This window comes from Vulpes lagopus, chromosome 7, assembly GCF_018345385.1.
Source record: "Vulpes lagopus strain Blue_001 chromosome 7, ASM1834538v1, whole genome shotgun sequence".
Taxonomy (NCBI): Eukaryota; Metazoa; Chordata; class Mammalia; order Carnivora; family Canidae; genus Vulpes; species Vulpes lagopus.
This window is the reverse complement of record NC_054830.1, coordinates 261,421-284,206: the sequence shown is the minus strand read 5'-3', so window position 1 is coordinate 284,206 and position 22,786 is coordinate 261,421. Positions and strand designations below refer to the sequence as shown.

General features: G+C 68.4%; 1 protein-coding gene across 3 annotated transcripts; it reads right to left on the bottom strand.

Moving 5' to 3' along the window:
- Positions 1–81: 81 nt before the first annotated feature.
- On the bottom strand, positions 82–21,153 carry PALM (paralemmin). 3 transcript variants are annotated; one of them, XM_041762637.1, is made up of 9 exons: positions 20,902–21,153; positions 11,762–11,813; positions 11,351–11,431; positions 11,126–11,256; positions 9,914–10,034; positions 8,953–8,974; positions 8,024–8,083; positions 5,702–5,833; positions 82–2,060 (listed from the first exon to the last, which is right to left on the bottom strand). In XM_041762637.1, the coding sequence occupies exons 1-9, from the start codon at positions 20,904–20,906 to the stop codon at positions 1,531–1,533; spliced, it is 1,134 nt and encodes a 377-aa protein (XP_041618571.1). In that variant the 5' UTR covers positions 20,907–21,153; the 3' UTR covers positions 82–1,530. The 3 variants fall into 3 exon arrangements, with proteins under 3 accessions (XP_041618571.1, XP_041618570.1, XP_041618573.1); XM_041762636.1 differs by lacking the exon at positions 20,902–21,153 and adding an exon at positions 12,080–12,126; XM_041762639.1 differs by lacking the exons at positions 5,702–5,833; positions 20,902–21,153 and adding an exon at positions 12,080–12,126.
- Between the last annotated feature and the right edge of the window lie 1,633 nt (positions 21,154–22,786).

Here is a 22,786-nt window from a genome sequence, read left to right as displayed (position 1 = left end):
GCTCCCCCGGGCCTCCTCCAACGGCCCCGCCGCCCTGGTGCCCGCCCCCCCAGGTGAAAGCCAAGGACGCCAGGGCCTGGGGCTGTTCACACTGTTTATTTGCTTCTCTGGGAAAGTCGAGAACATAAGGGCCTTGTCACACGTCAGAAGCGGAGGGGCACTTGAGCGGAGCCTCACAGCTCGAGGACTCGAGGAGGAAGAGGGGGTCCCACGGCCATGGCCCAGGGTCACCTCAGACACGGCCTCTCCCCCTGCCACCGAGGGGCAGAGCGGAGTCGGGACCCAGGCTGCGGCAGCGCTGGCCCCTGCACCTGCCCCGGCACCGGGCGGGAGGCCCCGGAGCGTGTGGGAGCGTGTGCACACGTGTGCCTCTGGGGGCGAGTGGCTGCGTCCAGGGAGCCGTGCGTGCACATCCGGGTGGTGGCCGCCCCCAGGAGCGGGACCCGCACCCCTCTCCCTCCCGGGGGGGGGGGACAGGCTCACGTCGGGCGGGGCGGCGGATGGGGTCTCCCGCGGAGGAAGCCCCCGGCCCGGGCTGCGTGCGCCCCGCCGCTGCCAGAAACGTGCCAAGCCCAGTGGAGCTGGCAGTGGCCTGATCTCTGGGGTACGGTTGGAGGGACCCAGCACCCTGGTCCCAGCAGGTCCTGGGCAGCCCCCCAGGGTCCCCAAATTAGCACCAGGAGGAAGGAGGGCCCAGTGGGAGTCGGAGCTCAGGGCTAGAAGCGGCTCATGAGGCCCCGCCTTGTGCAAGGGGCGGCTCGCAGAGGCCACCTGCTGCAGGAGACAGGGCGGGGGTCCGAGACCCCTCCCGGGCGGGGCGGGGGGTGCCCTGGGGCTCTCCCTTCCCGGGCTCCAGCATCCCCTGGCCACGCCCAGAGACGGCGTGGGGGGCATGGCACGTTGGGCTGGGGGCGCCCAGAGGGGCCCTGCTCCCTCCCCAGACCTTGAGCCTGACCTCCGACCAAGACTCCCCCAAGAGGCACAGCCTCACCCCGAGTGTCCAGGATTCGGACACCGGAGTTTGGCCGGGAACCCCCGTCTCAGGGGCTAAGCGGGGACAGAGCAGCCTCCCGGGGGCCCTCGGCTCCCCGGGTCCCTCTGCGGCAGGATGTCCCCTCAGGGACCTCAGTGGAGGTGGCAGGAAGGCACAGGCAGGAGGCCCAGAGGGTGGCTGGCCGGCCTGGGGCGGCCTCGAGGCCCCCGGCACCCCGGCCAGGACCGCCGTGGGTGACGGCCGCATCTGCGGAGCTGCCGTGACGTGGGGGGTGCCCTTCATTCCGGAAAAAGTGGGTCTGTCCATGTCTGTCTCCTACCAGGCGTAGGTGCACGGCTCAGTGGTTGGGGCGTCGGGGGTGGTGATGGGGCGGGGGACCCCTGTCCCTCTCTTTCCAATGAAAGAAAACTCGGAAGGAACATGTGACAACCGCGTGTCCTGGGGCCCGTGAGTGTGGGTGGAGGGTGGGCAGGCCGGGGCCGGGCTGGTGGGTGACTGGTGTGGAGGGTGGGGCCGGGGGCTGGGGACCGGGCGGCTCACATGATGGAGCAGCATTTACAGCGCTGCTTCTTCGTGTCGAGGTCCTGGGGGTCGCTGGCCGGGGCCTCGGGCCCCACCTGGTTCTCTTCCCTGGAGCCCACGGTCGGGGGGGGCTCTGCGGCGCTGCCGTTGGGGGGCGCGGGCTCCTTGGGCTCCGCGGCGTCCTCGATGACCACCAGCTCCGCCGTGATGGTGTCCTGCAGCCCCAGCACCTTCTGGCTCTCGGCCTCGTCCTCCACGTTCTGGTAACCCATGAAGATCATGGTGACGGGGGGCTCCTGGCCAGGCTGGATGCCCGGCGGCCCCGACGTGGCCTCTCCCGGCTGCGCCTGCACGCCCGTGATCTCCCGCCTGGACGGTGTGGTCTGCACGGGCTCCCTGGACGCCCCCCGGGTCTCTGCTGTCCCGGCCGTGGACCCCGCCTCGCTCAGCGTGACCTCGTCGGCCTTGTGGATGAGCTCGTCCACCTCGGAGGAGCTCAGCGGGTGGATCCCGTTCTCCGCAGTACCGTCCACGGCGTGGACCACTGGCGGGGGCAGGGGGGGAGAGAGAGAGAGGGAGTAAGCTGGCTCTCGGGGCGGGGGTGCCGCGCGAGGCCGTGGCCCACCCTCTAGGCTAAAGAGCAAGTGAGACAAAATCACACGTTATAAAACCAACCGACACTCAAAGCTCCCCGCGGGGATCTGTGCGCCCCGACAACCTGGCGCAGACGAGCATGCACAGGCGCTCGTGGGAGTTAGTGGATGGGGACTGAGCTGTCCCGCCCTTCGCGGCCGTCCACATCCCCAGCGGCAGGGCCCCGTGAGGCCACCTTGCCAAGTACGACAGCTTCTCCCGCGGCCAACACGGTGCCGTGCAGAGGGGGACCAAGCCGGACCGCGGGCCTGTCCCTCCCACGAGGGGTTTCTCGGGGAGCGTGACCTCTTCCTTCCTTGGGACCCCGTGGCCGGTCTTGGGTTGCCGTGTAGCTCCTGTTCTCAAGGACAGTCGCTCACGGGCCGAGCCCGCCCTGCTGCGGCCTGGGTCGGCTTGCGCCATCCTCGCTCAAGTCCCAGGGGCTTATGACTTCACGTCCACGGACTGTCTCTTGCAGCCAGATTCACTGAGAGGGGTGTTTATCAGTTTGGGGTCGGGAGAGAAGGGGGCTCCAGTCCCAGAAAACAGGGCATAAGACATAAACTTGGTGACCTTGCTGACGACGGCCCGTGCGACCCCGGGCACGGCCACTTCCTGGAAACGCTCTACCCGCGTCTGGAAGGGAAGCACGTGGTGCCCTGGGTGGCGTGTGCACGAGGAACCTGCTGCGTGGACCTTCCAAACCTCTGCGACCGCCCCGTCTGTCTGTCTGACCTGGTGTGTCCCGGGGCCGAGGGCCGGGGTGCAGCACCCGCGGAGTCCGGGCCACACTCCCCAGCCCAGCAAACTCCCGGAGACACAGCTGCTTGGCTGCCTGCCGGGGGGACACACCCCGCACCCTCGGGACTCGCCACCTCCCGGCCAAGGGTCAGGGCTCCAGCACCTGGCTGCCGGCCAGGAGGAAAGCACTTTCCACTCTCAGTTTCCAGGCCCCTAGGGAGGGGCGTCCACACCTCAAGGCCTCGCAGTGACTTGGGGCTGGAGGCCCGGAGGGTGCGGTGTCCCTTCAGAACCGAGCTATTTCCCACTGGCCCCTGCCCTAAGATAGGAATCCGAGCCCTCGGCTGCCATGGAAACCGGTCACCTTCCCATCGCCAAGCAACCAGAGTCCAGTCTGGCGGGTCCAGAATCCCCCAGGGCCGGGCCGGGCTGCGCCAAGAGGCGGAGGTGAGGACCTTCTGCAAACTCGGGCATTTCCTATGCCCTTGGCCCCATGAGGTCTTTCTCGTCCAGGAGCCGAGGCAGCTGGGAGTGACCCAGGGTCACACAGCTGGTGAGAGCTGGAATGGGGGTTGCCCCCAGGTCTCCGTCCCCAAACCATGGGAGAGCCGGGCCGTGACCAGGTCTCCTTCGTGGCCTCCCGGGTGTCACAGAGACCCCAGCAGCCTCTGAGAACACGAGGCTTCGGGAGCCAAAACCACATTGAGGTATCATTCCACAACCACCAGGATGGCCACAGTAATAATAACGACCTAACGATGGACAAGAAGTGTTGCTGAAGATGTGGGGAGGCGGGGACCCTCACGCACGTCTGGAGGGAAGGAAGGATGGGGCAGTTGCTACAGGAAACACCATGGCAGTTCCTCAAAGGGTTAAACGCAGAAATCCCCATATGACTCAGAAATTCCATGTCTAGGTATCACCCAACGGAAATGAAAACATACGCCCATACAAACACTTGTACAGCATTCTAAAACTAAAAGGTGGGAACATCCCAGATCTCCGTCAACTGATGACCGGATAAACAAAATGTGATCCATCTGAACCACAGACTATTATTTGGCCATAAAATATGAACGTGGACAGACCCTGAGCCCACGACGCTCAGGGAAGGAACCAGACACAGGAGGCCACGTAGTATGTGACTCCACGTGTGTGACACGTCCAGGACAGGCTCATCCATGGACTGGAAGGGGGTTAGTGGTTGCTGTGGTGGGGACAGGGGGTGATAGGGTACCTGTTTGGGGAAGAAAAATGTTCTGGAATTAGTAAAAAAAAAAAAAAAAAAGTGCAACATGGTGAATAAACCAAAACCCATGAGCAGCCCGGGTGGCTCAGCAGTTCAGTGCCTGGAGACCTGGGATTGAGTCCCACGTCGGGCTACCTGCATGGAGCCTGCGTCTCCCTCTGCCTGTGTCTCTGCCTCTCTCTCTGTGTGTCTCATGAATAAATAAATCTATTTTAAAATCTTTTTTAAAATAAAAAACTGCCCTCTATACTGAATTGTGCGCCTGTCCTGTCCCCTTCCGCTCCGTGCATCATCTTCTTGTAAAGGCAGCCCTTGTGCACTTGCTAACGGGCTCCGGAGCTGGGCACCGTAATCTTCTATTTCGCTCGGGTGATGGGCTCCGTGGGTTCCACTGCATGAAGAAAGCCCATGTTTCCCTTGATTTTGAAGATGCCTTTTTAATTCCTTTTTAAAATGTATTTTGTTTACTAAAGTGGGTTCTTCTCCTCCTTCTATCATCGTAGTAACTATTGCCCAGAAAATTTCCCCTCCCGGGGTTTGTTTACGCGCTACGGTCGCAGGCCATGCCAAAAATGACCAAAGTTTAAATGCCAAACGACTTATAAAATTGCTGTCTAAATCCTGACAGTGGGGGCGCCCGGGTGTCTTGGCGGCGAAGCGTCTGCCTTCAGCTCAGGTCCCGACCTGCTTCTCCGTCTCCCTCTTCCTGTCACTCCCCCTGCTGGTGTGCACAGGCTCGCGCTCTCTGCCTCTCTCTGTCTCTCGTCAAATAAAATCTTTTAAAACAATTTAAAAATAAATAAAGCAATCAATACTGATGGATAATGCAGTTTAAATGAAACTTTTTCTTACCTAAAAACAAAAAAAGAGTGAATCTTATGTATGCAAATTATAGAGAGAGAGACAGAGAGACAGACACGCTGGGGTGTTTTTTGTTTGTTTGTTTGTTTCTTTTTGTTTTTTTGTTTTTTGACATGCTGGGTTTTGACTAAGGTTGCCCTGCTCCTCTGCTCCTCCCAGGCGGGCTTCCTTGTGGGGGTCTCTCACACCCTGTTCCCCGACCAGCTGCTAGAAGGAACCCCCAAAACCAAACCAGGTCTCAGCACCGCGGCCCCTGCCCACCCTCCCCGCACTCTGCAGCAGCCCCCCAGACCCCGCCTGGTCCTCCAGCCCAGCACACTGCGTCCTGCCGCGGGGCCTTTGCACGTGCTGTGGCCGCTGTCACACACACGGTTTCCTTCAACGGACAAGCTCCTGCTCACGTCCTCTGAGGAGCCCCCCGGCCCCCTCCCTGCCCTGCTAGGCCCTCTCAGGGCGCCCTCTGCACCCCTGGGGGTTTGGTCACCTTTATTTGGAAGCCCAGGGATGGAGGCGAGTCCCACCCTCAGCCAAGCTCCAGGGCAGATTCCGGGAGCGAGGAGCGATGGGGCTGCGGGTCCACGCGGAACCGCCTCTACCCACCAGCGCCGTGGGCGGAGGGCCTGCCCCATGCTCGGTGCTCGGTCAGGCTGCGGGTCGGGCTCTGGCTCGGGCTGGGGGCGGGGGGTGCGGGGGCTGCGTACCTTTGGTCTCGTCTTCGTAGACCTTGATGCCCTGAGGGAGCGGCTCCCGGGGGAGCAAGGTGGTGCTGGACAGCACCCGCGTCTCCCCCGTCACCTTGTCCTTCTCCACCGTGATCTCGACCGAGTACATGGCTGGCACGAGAGGCGCGGGTTACCCGAGGCCACCCGCCCACGAGCCCCCCGCCGGCTGCAGCCAAGCCAGGGAAGGGGAGCCGGCAGCGCAGAGCCAAGCAGTGGGGGCGCCCCCCAGCTCCGCCTCCTCCCAGGGCTTGCCAGCGTCCGCCTGAGGCCCTTCGCTGGGCATCCGAGGCCCGGCCTGCATGCCCGCCCAGCGGCAGGGCCTCACACTGCTCCGTCACCGCAGAGCAGCGAGTGAGTCCGAGGGAGGCGGCGCCCAGGCCCGGGTCAGAGGGCCGCGTTCCCCGCGGGACCACCCAGCGCCCGGCGCTCTGCGACCCGCTCTCCACGCGCGTGTCCAGCCGGCGGCCCCTCATCCCTCCCGCTACGGAGAACGGACCGTCCTCCCCGAGTCGCTGACCCATCGGGATGCAGCTCAGGGGCCAAGACCCCGCCCCACCCCCTGGAAATCCCTCCCAAGAGGACCACAGGGCACACTGGGTCCCCCCCGCCCCTCCCGCAGTGACTCCCCCCCCCCTGCCCGTGCCCAGAGTCACCTCATCCAAGCCTCCCCCCTGCATCTGCCCTGTAAGTGCCCTCCTGGGTCTTCCCACCCTTCGGGGCAGTTCCCTCGTCGTCCTCACTCCCCAGGGGTCCATCTGCAGAGCCCGAGGGTCTGGCCTTCGGAAGACCTGGAGCCCGCCCACGTGTCCCCCCCAGGACCAGCGCAGTCCTCTCGCCCTCCCCATCTCCCCCTCCATCTCCCCCTCCCCCCACTCCCCAGGACCAGCGCTGTCCCCCCTCGGCTCCCGTCCCCCCAACCTGTTCTCCCCGCAGCCGCCAGAGGGCTCCGACAAGCACCGAGTGGGGCACGTCCCCCCCCCCCCGCCCCCCCCCCCCCCCCCGCCACCCTGCAGGGCTCCCCTCCTCCCTCGGGACCCTGAACGCCTCGCACTGTCACAGCCCTGAGCCCCCTCCTCCCCCTCCCAGGTCTCCTGGTTACCCCTCCAACCAGCCAGGGCCTGGCCAGCCCAGGGCCTTTGCACGTCCCCTGCTCCCCACCTGAACCACCTAACCCCAGGCCCTGCACCCCCGCTGCCTTTGGGTCCTTGCTCCAATGGCACCTGTGAGCTTGGCCTACCCGAGCCCTCTGACAAACCCTCCCCCTCCAGCTCTCCACGCTGCCTTCTTTTCTCCATAACTTCCTTGCAGAGGGCGCAGTCCTTGTCAGGACGTCACCCCCCCCAAGGCTGTGGCCCTCATATGTCGCACACAGCAGGTGCTCAACAAGCGCTTGCCGGATGACTGACCATGACCGACCGAGTGTCGTCTGACTCCACGTCCCTGCACGGCCTGACGCCCTCAGCTCCAGGCGCGCGGTGGGGTGGGTTGTGCCTACGCGAGGTCGTCAGCTAAGGTCAGGGGGGCTGGTGCAGCTGGCACACGGGCCCGGGGCCCCCCTTCTCTGGCTGACGCTACCCTCTGTCCCGAGCCTCCTGGAGCAAAGCTGCGTGACCCCGCGGGAGGCCCCGGGCCTCCCCTGCCAGCCCCCTGCCCCCAAGATGCTCTCCACCTCCCTCCGTGGTTCGTGCCGGCACAACTCACCCAGCACCCGCAGCAGCCGAGGGCCCTGCCGACCGCGATGACCTGTCACTGCCGTTGGGCTCTGTGCCTGGCCCCGGGCGTGCGGCCGGTTCGACCCCGCTGCTGCAGCGGGTGGACACCGAGGGCCTGGCCTGGCGGCAGAGCGGGGCCCTGAACCCCCACTTTGTGCAACGCCCAGCACTAACCCAGGAGCACAGAGACGCCCCGGCCTGGTCGCCTCCAGGAGCAGGGAGCTCACTCCCCGTCCTGCGGCGGCCTGAGGGTCTGCAGCAGGCGTGAGCGGGCGTGAGCGGGCTGTGTGCGCACGTGTGCCCCCCCGCCGGGCCCCAGGAGTGAGCAGTGGGTTAGGCGGGGAGCCACGGGGGCCGGGTTAGAGCGCTGCCATGCGGGGGGCCCCCCTTCTCGAGGAAGCTGGGCCAGCATGTGCCCGAGGTGCCAAAGCAGAGGGGGCGGCCAGGCCCCACCCCGGGGTCCGAGCCCGGACCACCCCCACGGCCACAGCTCCTGCCGAGGCCACGTGTGCGTGGGACGCAGCCCCGGCCTCTCCGGGCGCCCCAGGGCAGCAGCTGGACGCGGGGGGCGAGCTGGGGGCTGACCCACCTGCCTTCATCATGGTGGAGCCCTCGGCTGTCCTCACGGGGGTGTTGGACGCTCGTGTCTCTGTTCAGGAGGCGGAGGGTGAAGAGACAGAGATGGGGTCAGAGAGAGGAGGTCACGCGGACGCCCGACGCCCCCCGGGCACCCCCAGCCACCCCCGACACGCAGACACCCGCAGTACCGCAGCCACCCGGACACGCCCAGACCTCCCTGGCACACACACTGGCGCGGACACCCGCACGCCTGCCCCCCGCGTGCCCTGCCCCCAAACACACACCAGCCCCCAGGCCGTGTCCATCTCTCAGCCCCAACGATTTTCACAAAAATCCTCAGGCCCGCGTGAAATTTTTTTTTTTAATTATTAACTTCTAACCCCACGGCAGGACACTGCCCGGCGAAACGGACACGCGAGTCCGGCCAGACTCTGGGCTTCCCGTCCACGCTCTCCGCGTGAAAACAGCTTCAGGCACGTGCGGAAGACGCGCTTCACGTCAGGTAGCTTTAATACGCTCCGGAAGCTACGCCACGCGCCGCGTGAACAGCCCACGCTGCCGAGGGCCCGCGAGGGCCCAGACGGGAATCGGGCGCAGGCTCCCGCTCTGCCCGGCGCCCACACCCCCGCGGGGGTCGAACAGCGCGGCTGCCCCGGGACAGCTGGGACCCCGGCTCCTCGGCCCCCGGACCCCAGCTTGGGATGCGAGAAGCGAGGCGCCCGCCCGGGAGCTCCAAGGGGGTGCAGATGAGTTGGGGGGGGGACCCCGAGGGTCTCGGATCCCTCGCCTGTCGGAGGGAAGCCACGATGAGGGGCGCTGGGTGAGGCCCAGGAGCGGCTGCGGGAGAAAGGCCATGACCCTCATGACCCCAACAGCAGAGGGTGTGCAGGGACCCCCCCCGCCGGCTGTGAGCGTGCGCAGGCCCCCCCAGAAGCCTACCTTTGGGTGTGCCCGCCGGGGCCTGCAAGAGAGGAGGGAGAGACCTGGTCAGTGAGGCAGGGCCCGGGCCACGCCGCCCTGGTCAGCCCCGAAGGCCAGTGAGAGCAGGACCAAGGCTATGGGGGGGGCAGCTGGGGGCTCGGACACGAAGCAGGGATGCGGGTCCTGCAGCACCCTGGGGCCCACCCTCCCTAGGACAGAAAGGGCAGGACCCCTGACCCACCCCCCGGGGCCCTGAAGCCCAGAGCACGTGGGGGCAGGTGCTCCCAACATCTCTGGGCCACAGCGCTTGTCTCCCAGTGAATGGGGATCCTGCTCCCCCTGAAGGGGCTACTGAGAGCAGGGGATGGGCGACGGCTGTGACCGTGCAAGTAGGGTGACAGCAGGTGGGGATTTTGTCCATGGCTTCCTACGGGCCAGGTCTTGCATAGAGAGCGCTTGCCGTCCCTCACGACATCCCAGCACGTGGGTGCTCTGGGGAGGCCCAGGGGGGAGACTGAGGCCCGAGGGGAGACTGTGGCCCAGGGGGAGACTGAGGCCCAGGGGGGAGACTGAGGCCCGAGGGGAGACTGAGGCCCAGGGGGAGACTGAGGCCCAGGGGGGAGACTGAGGCCCGAGGGGAGACTGAGGCCCAGGGGGGAGACTGAGGCCCGAGGGGAGACTGAGGCCCAGGGGGGAGACTGAGGCCCAGGGGGGAGACTGAGGCCCGGGGGGAGATTGAGGCCCGGGGCGGGGGGAAACTGAGGCCCAGGGAGGCAAAGCAACTGTCCCAGGTCACACAACAGGGAGGTGGGAGGCTGTAATCCAAATGCAAGCCCCAGCTCTGAATTCTGTGCCACAGTGACCCTGAAGGGGGGTGTCCCAGCCTGGAGCCAGGAGGGGCAGGTGCCCGCAGGGGTGGGTGCCCTCAGGGGTGGGTGCCCGCCGGGGCGGCCGCCAGGGAGCGTCAGCACCGCCTCACCTGCTGAGAATCGACGAGCACCTCGGCCTTATGGGCCTCGGCGGGGCTCGGGGCGGCGGGTGCGTCCCCGGCGGCGGGCAGCGGGCCCGCGTCCTCCAGCACCTCGATCTCCTTCTGCAGCCTGAGGGGGCACAAGAGGCCACCGCGCTTACCAGGCGCCCGCTCCGCTCCGGCCTCGAGACGCGAGCGCCGCACCCGCGAGGCGTCCTCCTTCCCTCCCGCAGCCGGGGAAACCGAGGCACAGAGCAGCGGCCCCGCCGGCCCGGCCTCCGCCACCCTCGCTGGCTGCGGCTGACTTCTCCCGCTTCCCGACCAGCTCCCCCGTGTCCCACTCAGATGTGCGCCTTTCGTTTCGTTTTGTTTTGTTTTTACGGGAAGCCTCATCTCTCTGGGGAAACTGGAAAAACCATGTCCCCTTCCAAGTTCCAGGAGATAATGCTCCACACAATCCGGCGAGAACAAAACAAAGATTTTAAAGCCCGCCCCACGGGGTGGCCCTCAGAGGCTTTGGGCCAGGGGCCTGTCAGGCCCCGGGGGTGAGGCGCCCCGGAGGAACTGAGCCTCCGCCGACCACAGTGAGGGTCGGCCTGGAGGGCTTCCTGGAGGAGGCATCCAGGCTGGGGCACCAAGCGGCGGCGGGCTGCCCTGGGAGGAGGAGAGCCGAGGCCCCCGGAGCCCCTGGTCCAGCCCGGCGCCCGTCACCCCAGCCTGGTGCTGCCCGGCCTCCGCTCACAGGCGGGAAGGAAGCAGCCGGGGGCACTGTGACACCTGCCCCCTTCTCCCAAAGGCCTCGGGAGGACCCCGGCCTCCACGGGGAGCCTTGTGCGGGGCGCGTGCTGGGGCCGGGCAGGCCTCCCACCAAGTGCACATGTGGAACTCTGGCCGCGGCTTCGGCTTCCGTCCCCGTGACCCCGCTGCCCTGGAGCCGAGCCTGGGCCTCTGCCTGCCCGGAAACTCCAGGCCTCTGTCCCCGCCGGGGGCCACTGTCCCTGCCCCCACCTTCCTGCAGGCCCAGCGCCCGCGTCTGCCCTGCGTCCACGAGCCAGGGGACAGCACCCGCTGGGCTGGCGCCAGGGAGCCCCCGGGGAGGTGGCTGCTGGCACCTGCCCCCCCTCCCCCGTGCCTCGCGCACCTGCGGGGGGGGGAGCTGGGAGGGGTCCTGCGGCGGCCTCTGCGCCCCAGCCCCGGCCCTCCCTCCGCCGCCGCGCCCACCTGCAGATGGACTCCTCCAGCAGCCGCGCCTTCTGCTCGTCCTCCTGCATCTGCCTCCGCATGTCCTCACCGCCCTCCGACGCCGCCGACGGCGTCCCCTCCAGCAGCCAGCGCTCCCGCAGCGCCTTGGACTGCGGGGCGGGGGCCGGGTCAGAATGCAGCGGCCTTCCTGCTGCCGCCCCCCGGGCCCCGGCCCCCCCCACCCCGCCGGGGTGCCCGCGGGACCTTCAGGTGCTGCAGCTGCCGTCGGTCGTCCTCCAGCTGCCGGCGCTTGTTCTCCACCTCGGCCTGCCGCCTCCGCTTCTCCTGCGCGGGACGGGGGCTCAGGGCTGCGCCCCCCACCCCGGGCTTGGCCCCGAAGACCCTGCTTTCCTGTGAATGGCACCCAGCTGGCCCGTTGGCCCCCACCCCCCCAGAGAAGGGCAGGTTCTGCTCCCCCCGCGTGATCTCCCACCCGCACCGAGCGGCCAGGGGAGCCGGGGCACGACGGTCCACACTCGGAGGACCTCAGGGTCTCCCCGTTCTCACTTCGTGGGGAAGCACCAGCAGGCACCTGAGTCCCGGGGACCCTGCCACCCCCCCATTGGGGTCCCAAGGCCCTGGGTCGGGGAGTGGGCCCCACCGCTGGGAACTCACTGCAATGGCCTGGAGCCGCTCCTGCTGAGACGTGGTCTCTGCCGCCAGGACCCTGGGGGAGGGGACGCACAAGGTCAAGGAGGACCTCGTTGGTTCTCCCAACAAGCCCCCGCTGTCCCCCAGGACAGGGCCCCAAGGACGGGAGGGCGGGGAGGGCGGCGCTGAGCCTCACAGGGTGCACGGGGTACAGAAGAGCAAGTGCCCCCTCCCAGCTCAGACGCCGTCACTGCCCAGGGCACCCCTGTTCGCCTCCCACCCACCACGCACAGCTTGTCCAGCCCCGAGGGGGGGACACGCGGGGACACCCGCCGGCCTCACCCCACAGCCCTCGGGATTGCAGCGTGCACCATCCACCCTGGGACGCGTCTGCTTCCCCGGGGTCTCCCGGGAGCCCAAGGCCCAGAGAAGCCGCGGAACCTCCCTCGTTCATGGTGTTTGCTCAAAGCCACTGAAGGGACAGAGCTTCCTGGGGGTGGGCAGGAGGCCCAGGACGGGGGTGCGACCTTCAGGCCCCTGCCCCGCCCTCTGCTCCCCTGAACCCCCCACACGGCAGGCTCCAAACCCCGGCCCTTCCCTCCCCGCTGTGTCCCGGTCCCCGGAAGCTGCACAGCCTGCGCTCAGGAAGCGTCTGCAGCAGCGAGGCCGGAGGACACGGTCCTGCTTCCCGGGGCCTGGACATGGACGAGGCCTGCGGGGTCCCGGCTCAGGGCTCCGGGCTCCCTGCGCAAGTCCTAGTGACCCGGGGCCAGGCGGGGGGCAGGGGGCGGGGCCTGGGGGGCACACGCGGGTTCTGGGCACAGGAACCCAGTCCCCAGAGTCCCCCCACCCAGCCCTCAGCCTGCGTCAGGACCAGGAGCCACCTTGCACCCCCCTGGGGCCCTGAGCGTCCACCTGCACAAACAGCTGGGACAGCCCCCCCCCCCTCGGTGATTCAGAAAGGAAACAGGCCCACGGCCCACACCGAGCCTCACCCCTTCCCCAGCCCCAGGCCACCCTCCTGGCCTCCAGCCCCACCACCCGCTTCACTAGGCTGTTTCCTGGCCTCGCTGAGACCCGTGAAATCATCGGGCTCTCACGCCCCGGCCAGGTGACCCCACCCAGCTCTTGGCTTCCTGGAGGGCGGCACCTGCCTCCTGTGTCCCCCCCGGGGAGCCGGCAGCGCCAGCCACACCCTCTGCGGCTTCCCTCTCTCCCTCCTCAGGGAGGCTGGCTCCAGCTGGGTGGAGTTCGGGACAGGCTCGATCCAGCAACCGAGCACGGAGGCCCTTCCTGAAGGGCCCGATCCGCCACATTTCTGCGTCGGTGCTGCCCCGAGCTCCCCACACGGGCCCACCCTCCAGTTTTCGCAGGCCCCACGTCTCCCATCCCAGGCCTCCACCACGGCCTGCTACCTCCCTGGCTCCTGACCACCACTCCCCGCCCCCCAACCAGAGGCAGCTTCCCAAGACGAGAATCAGAACCACTAGGTCTCCTGCTCTTACGTCTCCCTGGCTCCCATCACCCCCTTTTTTTCCTTTTTTTTTTCTTTTTAAAGATTTTATTTATTCATGAGACACACACAGAGAGAGGCAGAGACACAGGCAGAGGGAGAAGCAGGCTCCATGCAGGGAGCCGGATGCGGGACTGGATCCTGGGACCTGGGGTCACGCCCTGGGTGGAAGGCAGATGCTGAGCCCCCCCCCGGGGCGTCCCCCCATCACCCCTTGGGAGAAACCCTGGTGTGGCCCAGGCCTGTGCCCGCCGCCCTGACCCCCTCCGCCGCCAGCACCTCCGGGCCGCGCTTGGGCACCCGGCTCACTCCCTGCCGGCGCCCTGGCCTTACTCTTCCCTGCCTGCTAATGCCCTTCCCTCGGCCGGAAGTGAAGCCCAGAGAGGGCGAGTAGGGCGAGTCACTTGTGCCCAGTGCACGGCGGGGACGGGAGCCACACGCGCGGCCCAGCTGTCGCGGGGAGACACCCCCAGGGCCCGGCCTGCAGGGTGGAGGGACCAGCCGCCCCGTGGGGTGGCCGGTCGGGTGGCCAGTCGGCGGGCACCGGGCAGCTCCGTGGCCGGCCAGCGGGCGGCAGACAACAAGGCGGCCAGTGTCCCCGGGCGGCCGGTCCTGCCGCCACCAGGTCAGGGGAAGGTCAGGCGCGGAGGGCACCGGCCCAGGGGCTGCACCCCCTCCCCGCCCCCCTCCGCGTGCCCGGGGCGCCGACGCTCCCGCCCCAGGCGCCACCCCCCCTGGTGGGGCCCGCGGGAGGCGGTCGCCCTGGCAACCGCGCCGTCCCCATGGCAACGGGGAGGCCGGCAGGCGGGGGGTTGGGCCGCCGAGCATCTCCCGCCCCCGCCCCCGCCCCCGCCGGCGCTGGGGGTAAGGGGCTCCCCGCCGCGGGCTCCAGGGGCCCCCGAGAGGCTGGGGCGCAGGGGGGCGCCCGGGGTCACGGGGAGGGCCTTGTAGCCCCGAAGGTTCTGGGCCTGCCCTGCTGCCCGGCGGACGAGTAAAGCCCAGAGAACGCTCAGCATCATCCGAAAAATAAACCGAAGTAGGACCAGAGGCCTCCCTGGACGGCCGGGGCGGGAGAACACGCGCCCCCGTCACCGCCCTCCTCGGGCGGCTCCATCCTGCATTCCAGGGCGGGGAAACTGAGGCTGGGACACCTGCTGGGCCTGCGGGAGGGGGGTCGGGCCTGCTGGGGAGGAACCGCAGCTGCTAAGGGAGACGGGCGCCCTGGGTGCGCAGGGAGCACAGCACCCGGGCTCCCAGAGGGTGGGAGGGTCGTGCGTGGGCGCCGCACTCCCTCCGGGGTGGGGGGGCTCGGGGAGAGGAGCAGAGGCCAGAGGCGCCCACTGAGTTCTGGCTGAAAGGCCTGGGTCGGTTTGGAGAGGTGCCCCCCCCTCCCCAGGGTGACCCAGGGTGCGGCCACCCTCCGGGCTCCCCTGGCTCTGCTGGGCGTGGGTGACCCTCGGGGCTGCGGGTGTTGGGGCCCACCCTCCTCCGGGAGGGCCCCCCCCTCGGGCTCCGGGCCTCGCCTGATTATTTTTACAGAGCGCCTGGAGCCAATTCTGGGCTCGAGCCCCGGTGTGGGCGGCTCAGGACTCGCGAGGGCGTGGGCTGCGAGCGCGTGAGATAATCCTGGCTTCGGAGATGAGCTAATGAGGCCCAAGCCCGGACGAGCCCTGCGCAGGCCCCGGCCCTGGGAGGCACTCGGGGTTTGAAGGCACCAGAGAGGTTACGCAACCCGCCCAAGGTCACCCAGCGGGCAGGGCAGCTGGGCCTGCGGAGGGCGCCGGCGTGGGGTGCACTCGGGGTGGCTCCCACGGATGGAGGATGGAGGGTCCTGGCCCGGCAGCATTCCTGCGCTCGCTAAACGGAAACAGCTGCCCGTCGCCCTGGTCTTGGGGACGCAGAAGGGGAGCAGAGTCCCCCGGGGGGGCTTCCTCGGGTGGGGTGTCCCCTGCTCCCTGCCGGGCCTCTGCCAGCCGTCAGCCCCCCGAACCTCCCCGCTCCAAGCCCTCCACGCCCGCCCATCAGCCCCGGGAAGCCGCAGCCTCCCCATACTCGCCCCTCTCCTTCCACCCGCTCCCTGCCTCCCCCTGTGCGGCCTTCCTCCACCTCCAAGCTCAAGGGCAGCTGCCTCTTCCAGGAAGCCTTCCTGACCTCTCCAGGGAGAGTTCTCTTCCTCTGGGACCCTGAGCACTCAGCACAGGTCCCTGGGGAGGCAAACAGCTCATGAGGCATGCATGGGCTTTCTAGAATGTTCCAGGCAGAGGCTCCACCGAGATGGGAGCAGGCCGCAGAGCCAGAGGAGCAAAGCTGCTGGCTAGTAATCTGGGGGGGGGTGGGGGCATGGATCCTGCCCTGGGCCCTCACAACCAGAGGGCAGTGGGGCGTGAACCCACAGGCCTTCTCCGCCAGCTGCAGAGAGCAGCCCCACAGGCCAAGGGCCCTCTGGCCTCCACTCCCCGCCAGCATTCCGGGAGGCCCACCCACCGCAGGACCTTTGCACTCGCTGTGTCCTCTGGCTGCTGTGCACCCCCCTGGGCCTCACCGACTCCCTCAGGCCCTCCGTCATTGTCACCTCCCCGAAGAGGCCTCCAACCCCCTCCCAGGCTCACTTACTTTCTCCCTTATTTCTCCACAAGGACAGCATCTCTGTCCTTAACACGGCCCTAGAGGCATTCAATAAGCGTTTGCTGGACCGAGGAGTCAGTTCGGGTCCCCACCCAGGGATTCCCTCCCCTGTCACTTTCCTGCCACCCCTGTGGGCCACTTGTCCTACAACCACTTCCTTTTGTTGCTTGTTTTGGTTTTTTAAGAATTTATTTATTCATGGGAGAGAGGCAGAGACACAGGCAGAGGGAGACGCAGGCTCCATGCAGGGAGCCCGACAGGGGACTCGATCCCGGGACCCCGGGGTCACGCTCTGGGTGGAAGGCAGATGCTCACCCTGAGCCACCCGGGCGTCTCTGTTTCTGAAAAAACTCACTGTCACATGTCACATTTATCTAAAACAGGGCCCGGGCTCCCCACACCCGTCAGAGGACAAGGGACAGGCCCCAAGCACCTCACCCCGGACGTGACTACACGGGGCACCTGGGGGCTCAGTGGTTGAGCGTCTGCCTTAGGCCCAGGCCGCGACCCCGGGGTCCCGGGATCGAGTCCCGCGTCGGGCTCCCTGCATGGAGCCTGCGTCTCCCTCTGCCTGTGTCTCTGCCTCTCTCTGTGTCTCTCGTGAACAAATAAATAAGATCTTTAAAATTCTTTTTAATTCAAAACTTAATTTAAAGAAAACGGCTACATTTAACGTATGAGACGACCCCAGCGTCCATGACAGATGAACAGGAAAGCGCAGGGAGGTCCGTCCACACGTGGACACGTCCCTCGGCCACGGACTGGGGCTCAGGGAATGTTCTGGAACTAGGCAGAGGTGACGACTGTCCGGCTGTGCGACGCACCGAATGACGTGCTTGCGTCAGGTGGGTCGAGCGCGGTGTGAGCTGCACGTCAACCAAGGCCGCAAGAGCACACGCCCGTTCGTGCGGCAGGAGCGCAGACCGTCGGGGCATCGTGAGATCCCGCTCGCCCTGCCCTGGACGCTCCCGGGCCGCAGGGCCCGCGCACACCCTACGGGCAGCGGCTCTCGCTCTGCGCCAGAGGGTCCCCGAAGCTCCCGGCCAGGGCCCTGCCCCGAAAGCCCCACCCTGCTGCCCCCAACGCAGCCCCGCGCCCACCCACCGCCACCCTCTCGTCCACCCCGAGGCGCCCACCCACTGACTCCTGTCTCCCCACCGCACGCCCGGCTGGGGCTCCCCTCTTGGTTCCCCGCCCGATCCAGACGGTCCGGGTGACCGGCTCGGGGGTCCTTGAGCCCCGTGAGCGTGATGTCACAGCCCTGGGATCCCGCCCCGCACTCCGACCCTCCGTCCCTCTGTCCAGGGCCTGCGCCATCTCCCCCCACCTGTGGGCAGCCCTGAGCACCACGGAAGTGCTCGCCTCCGACCCGGCCACCGAGACGCGGGGTCCCCCCCGCAGCCCTGGCCCTTCTCCCCAGGCCGCCCCCTCGGTGGCTGTTCCCACTGAGCCCCCACCTGCTCCTCGGCTTCCAGAGCCTGTTTCTTAGGCCTGGTCACAGCCTCACCCCCGTCCCGCTTGGACGCCCTCCCGGGCTGCCCGTGGCGCCGCAGCTGGGCACGCAGGCTGGCAGGACCCGGCCAGAGCCCAAACCCGAGAGCGCTCCCTTCCCCCGCCCCGTGACAGGCCGGTCCCCCCGCCGGGCATGCCCTCTGCCTGCCTAGCCCTCTACGTGTGGATTAGAGGGACAGCGCAAGGCTGACACGGGCTCCGTCTCGCCCTCCTCACACGGTGACCTGAGCGGAGCCAAGAGTCGGCCGCTTACCTGTCGGGAGCACCCAGGCGCCCCAAGGCACGACCCTCCTAGGAAAGGTCGGCGACGGGATGGACGGGGAGCCCCTGCCCACAGCGCGGGGAAGACCCTCCTTCAGGCCCGACCCTACACAAGGCTTGCAGGGTCAGCAGGCAGCGTTAAGGGAACAGATGGGTTCCCCGAATGCGGAAGGACGGACGGAAACAGGGCCCCAGACCCGGTCGAGGGTGAACGTGAGCCCATCTCGCAGCATCAGGACCGACCCTCGACCCCAGACCTCGTCCCCATGCGGCTGGGGCAGCGCACCTGCCCGTGGCGCTCCAGGGCCCGGGCCATACCGCACCCCCCGTCCTCCAGGGCATCCCCCCGGGGCGCCGGGCGGGCTCCCGTCCCTGTTCAGCCCTGCTCAACGTCCCATGGAGCGGGGATCAGGACGCCGCCTCTCCATGCCCCAAATGGAGCAGGACACAGAGGGGTCCCTGGGGGGCGGGGAGGCTCAAGGCAGGTGCTTCTAGCGCCCAAGGCCACCTTCCATGTGACTGAGAACAAAACCAGGGTGAAAGGCCAATGTCAGGATACCCCCTCCCCGGACCACAGCCCGGGACACAGGAAGGGGACACAGGAAGGTGCAAAGGCCCCCATTCCCCGACCCTGGCCGCTGAAGGACCCAGGAGCTCCGTGGCCCCGGGTGTGGCACTGTCACCTCTCGTGCCTCGGTTTCCCCACCTCGCATGCTTGCAGTAAAGATCCAGCAAGTCCACAGAGACAAAGCACTCAGAACAGGGCTGGGCACACAGCAGGTGCCCACTAAACGTTAACCACCTTGCCGTGCTCCTGCCACCACCTCCACCGCAGTCTGCTCCTTCCCTTCGAGTCCACTTGCGGGTCCAGTGAGCCCCCCTCCCCCGCGGAACCGCCACGTGGTCACCAAGACTGAGAAGCAGAAGGCGCTCCCACAAACCTCCGAGTAAAAACATCAGAAAATAGATACAACGAGAATAAAAGCTTGTTATTAGGTTCAATCATCAGGGCACGCTGCTGCCTGTCAACCGGCTCCCCGCTCGTTCCGCGGGGGCACTAGAGGGTGGAGGGGCGTTGAGGACCCACCGTGCCCCAGCGGAGAACGTCCAGGCCTGACGTGGGTCGGAAGGGAGCTGGGAAGGGTCCTGGGAAGGGTTGTGCTCTCCGGGCCGGCCCCGAGGCCTAGCCCTGCCCTCAGCCAGGCCCGCACTCGGTGGGGATGGGGCGGGGGGGGGCGGCCTCGGAGCCGAGCTGGCCTTCGCGCACCCGCCAGCGCCGGAGGCTCCCAGCGCAGCAGCCCCTCAAATCCCCCCAGCGCAGGATTCCCACCCAGCTCCCGAGGTGCTCCCGGGACGGTCATCCTGCCCCCGGCCTCCCTGGGGTCCCTCCACAATTTGTGTTAAACCCTCAAATTCTTAAGTGAACAAAAACGAATCTTCAATCCTTAACACAACGTTGTGAAATTCCTAAACGTGTTTTTAAAAGCAACTCGCCGGCAGCACCGATAGCCGCAGGCATCTCCTTCCTGCGGCTCTGACGGCAGCATCCACGGAACGAGCGGGCGGGTCCTCGCGGACCCCACTGCCACCTGCGATCCCGAACGGAGCGGGGGCAGGGGCTGCACCGGGTCGGCACCAGATGGAGCCACTCCCCACCCATCGTGCCCCCGGGCGCACCCATGGACGGAGGCTTTCGCTCATGGCCATTCAGGCCGCCGAACGCCAGGTCCTGGCCCCACGTCTGCGCCCAGAGAAACCAGCGAACCCCCCAAGTGGGGCCCACGGCATCATATCTGACCCACGACCACAAGGCACAGGGGCAGCCAGCACCCAGGCCCCTCCTTGTGCTGTGTGACTCCCTCTCTGGGCCTCACTGTGAGTGCTGAGGGTGAGAGGGACCGCAGGAAACAGGAGTCCAACCAGAACACCCCCTCGCTCCTCTGCTCTGCGGGGGACGTCCCTGTTGTCTGTCACCCGCAGCCCCTGGGGCAGCCCCCTCCCCACAGCCACACTGCGCTCAGGGTCTGCTCAGGGTCTGCTGTCGGGAGGCCCAGAGCCCCCCCTTGGGCCTGGGGAGCAGAGCAGATAAACAAGTCGGGGAGCCCAGCGCAGACACATCCGGGCCCTGGCTCCCCTGAGCCCCTGGCTGGGCTCCCGGGGCCGGGTGGGGGAGCAGGCTGGGCCTTTGTCTGGGTTTTCAAAAGCAGAGGACATCGGGTGTCGCCTTCCTGGGGAGGGCGGGAGGCGGCGGCCCCCACCCAGCTGAGGGTGTGGCGGGTCACGGGTGAATCCCCGGAGGGGAGTTGTCGGCTCAGAAAACACACCCAGTGGGAAGGGCAGGGGGAGCCGCCGGGTGGGCCGGCTGGACCTCCGCGTCCAGGGTGGAGACCGGGCCCAAAGCGAGGCTCGGCAGGCCTCGGCACCCGCCAGGGGGGTGGGGGGGGCTGCTAGCACCCCACACACGGCTTCCCACCTCCTGGCCCTGTCAACACACCCCCCAACCTGCCAGGGCCCACCTGTGGGAGTGGGGCCTGGGGGTTGCCCTGATGCCCGGGAGCCAGGGGACTCTGACGGGACCAGCACACTCACCCCGAACTGCACGTGCCAAACCCCCTGCCGCCCAGCGGCCCCTCACGGGACCCCCAGGGACCCAGGCTGCCCAGTCCACTGCACCTAGGCCGGCCAGGCTCCCGGCCACACCATTTGGGGGCCCATCTTGGGGAGCTCTCCTTGGGGAGGGACCAGACCCAGGCTGGCGGGGGAAAGCACCTGGACCTCGCGCTCACACACCCGGAGGCGCAGGCTGCGGGGACGCCCCCTCCCTCCCGGGGGCTCGGACGCGGTCGGGGTCGCGGGGCCCTGGGCGGGGGCTCCTGGGGCGCTGGGGGCGGCAGGCGGCGGGGCGCAGCGAGGACTCGGCGTCCAGGGCGCAGGGGGCGGCGCGGGGGGCTGCGGCCGGCGCGGCCGTGGGGAGGGGTCGCTCCATCGCCGCGCTCCGAGCCCACAGGTGGCCCCGGTCCAGGCCAGCGGGGCGCGGGCGGGGGCGCGGGGCGCGGGGCGCGGGGCGCGGGCGGGCGCGGCCTCCCCTCCCCAGGCGCCCCCGCGTCCCCGCTAGTCCGTGGGCCGCCGGGATGGGGATGGGGACGGGGATGGGGATGGGGATGGGGACGGGGATGGGGATGGGGCCGGCGGAGGCCCGGGCGGCGCGGGGTCCCGGCCTCGCCCCCCCGCCCGCCCGCCCGCGCCTACTCACTCCATGTCCCCGCCGCGGTCCGGGAGGGTCGGCGATGCTGGGCGCGGGCGCGGGCGCGGGGCGGGCGCGGGCGGGGGGGCTAGGGCCTGGCGGCCGGGGCTGCGCGGCGCGGGGGCGGCGGCACCGGCTCGGGCATCGCCCCGCGCGCGGCTGTTTATTGTCCGGGCGGCGGCGGGCGCGGGGGGTGGGCTGGGCGCGCGCGTCTCCGCCGCCGCCGCCGCGCTCCTGCGCTCGCTCCCCGCGCGCTCCCCGCCGCCTCCCGGAGCCGCGGCCCCGCGCCCGCCCCCTGCCGGCCGCCGCCCGACAGCGCCCCGGCCCCGGCCCCGGCCCCCGCCCCCCGCCAGCCCCTGACCGAGGGCGCACGGGGCGCAGGGTCGCGGGGAGCTCGGGGACGCCGGTGCTCAGCCCGCAGGTGGGAGCCCCCCGGGGCCCATCCGGCCCAGAGCGCCCGCGCCAAGGTCTGGGGGTGACCCTGGGCCGGACCCTTGGACGGGCACCCACGGAGCCGGAGTCACAGCAGGGCGGCCGAGAGGGCACAGTTTGCAGGAGAGCGACCACTTCGGAAGGCCCAGGGCCACCCCCAGGACACCGCCAGGACACCGAAGCGGGGAGGCCTGGAGGCTGAGAAGGGACCCCCCAGCCCCGGGACAGGGTGGAGGCTGGACCCCGCTGACAGGCAGGTGGATTCTGGGCGGATCGTGCAAGGGGAGCCAGCAGGATTGCCACCAGGGAGGTGGGATGAGGGGTGCCGGGGTCCCGCTGCCGCCCGGGGCACCCCCGGAAGGACAGGGTTGGAGGGTGACAAGGGTGACGCTGGGCGGGCAGCTGGACACCACCACGTTGCGGTTCAGCGTGAGGCCCAGCCTGGGAGGCCCGACAAGACGAGGCGGGAGCCCGCGGTCAGCCACCCGAGGCTGCTAGATGCCCGCTGTTGGCTCCTTACATTTTGTCTTGAGTCCTGCGTGCTGCCAGTGTCACCAGGCGGACCCCACGGGCTGGGAGGGGGGCAGGACCTGCCCCCACCAACATGCAGGCCACAGCCCCGACCTCCCGGGTTCTGATGACCACAGCAGCCCCCGGCCCTGAACACATGTGGGGCCTGGAGTGGGGGGTTCTCTTCCCCCCACTCCGCACGTGGGTCTACACGCGGAGGGAAATACCCCGAATGAGCTCTGAGCCGGGAGGGCGTCCTCCTGAGCTCCTCCAGCGGGAAAGCAGTGAGGCCCTGAGAAGTGTCGGGCACTGGGCTGAGGGCCGCGCCGGCCGCTCGGGTGACATGGGGCTGCGCCTTGCCCCCCTGCGCCCCGCGGCCCGCAGCCCGCACCTCCTGCGCAGCGGGAGGGCCAAAGGACTGAATGTGCACCCGGCTTGGAACAGTGCCCGCGCACGCTAGCTCAGGGGTTGGCACTTCTGTAGAGGCGGGAGAGTAAACGTCTTCAGCACTGCAGGCCCGACGGTCGTGCAAGGACTGGGCTGGGCCGTCGCCACACACACGCAGCCAGAGGCAGCACCCACGTGCACCCGCGTGGCTGTGCACGACCAAACTTCGCTCCCAAAACACATGCTGGGCCAGATGCGACCCCGCGAGGTGCGCGGCACACGTGCACCCGAGTGGCTTCCCGCCGCCCCTCCCCCTCCCGTCCCTAAGCCCAGGGCTCCTGGAGCACCTGCCGGGCACCTGACCTGTTGGGTGCGGGGACGGGGCGTTCTCCGTCTGGGGCTGCCGGTAGATGACACGAGGCTTGAGGCACCGCTGCTGCGTCCTGTACAGGAACCTGAGGGAGAGGAGGGTATGGACGGGGAGGGGCTGCTGGAGCCACGGCCCCCACCGGGCTCGTCCCTGCCCCGCCCTAAACTTCCCAGGGCGCCCACCACCCTCAGGTCA

What these genes read in the sequence shown, in the direction of transcription:
- PALM (XM_041762636.1), bottom strand. Translation starts at nt 12,111, where the DNA reads ATGGTGCACGCTGCAATCCCGAGGGCTGTGGG. An exon ending in GGCAGCTGCAGCACCTGAAG is followed by an intron (nt 11,257 to 11,350) that starts GTCCCGCGGGCA and finishes CCCGCCCCGCAG; the next exon opens with TCCAAGGCGCTGCGGGAGCG. An exon ending in CCCGGCGGGCACACCCAAAG is followed by an intron (nt 8,084 to 8,952) that starts GTAGGCTTCTGG and finishes CCTCCTGAACAG; the next exon opens with AGACACGAGCGTCCAACACC.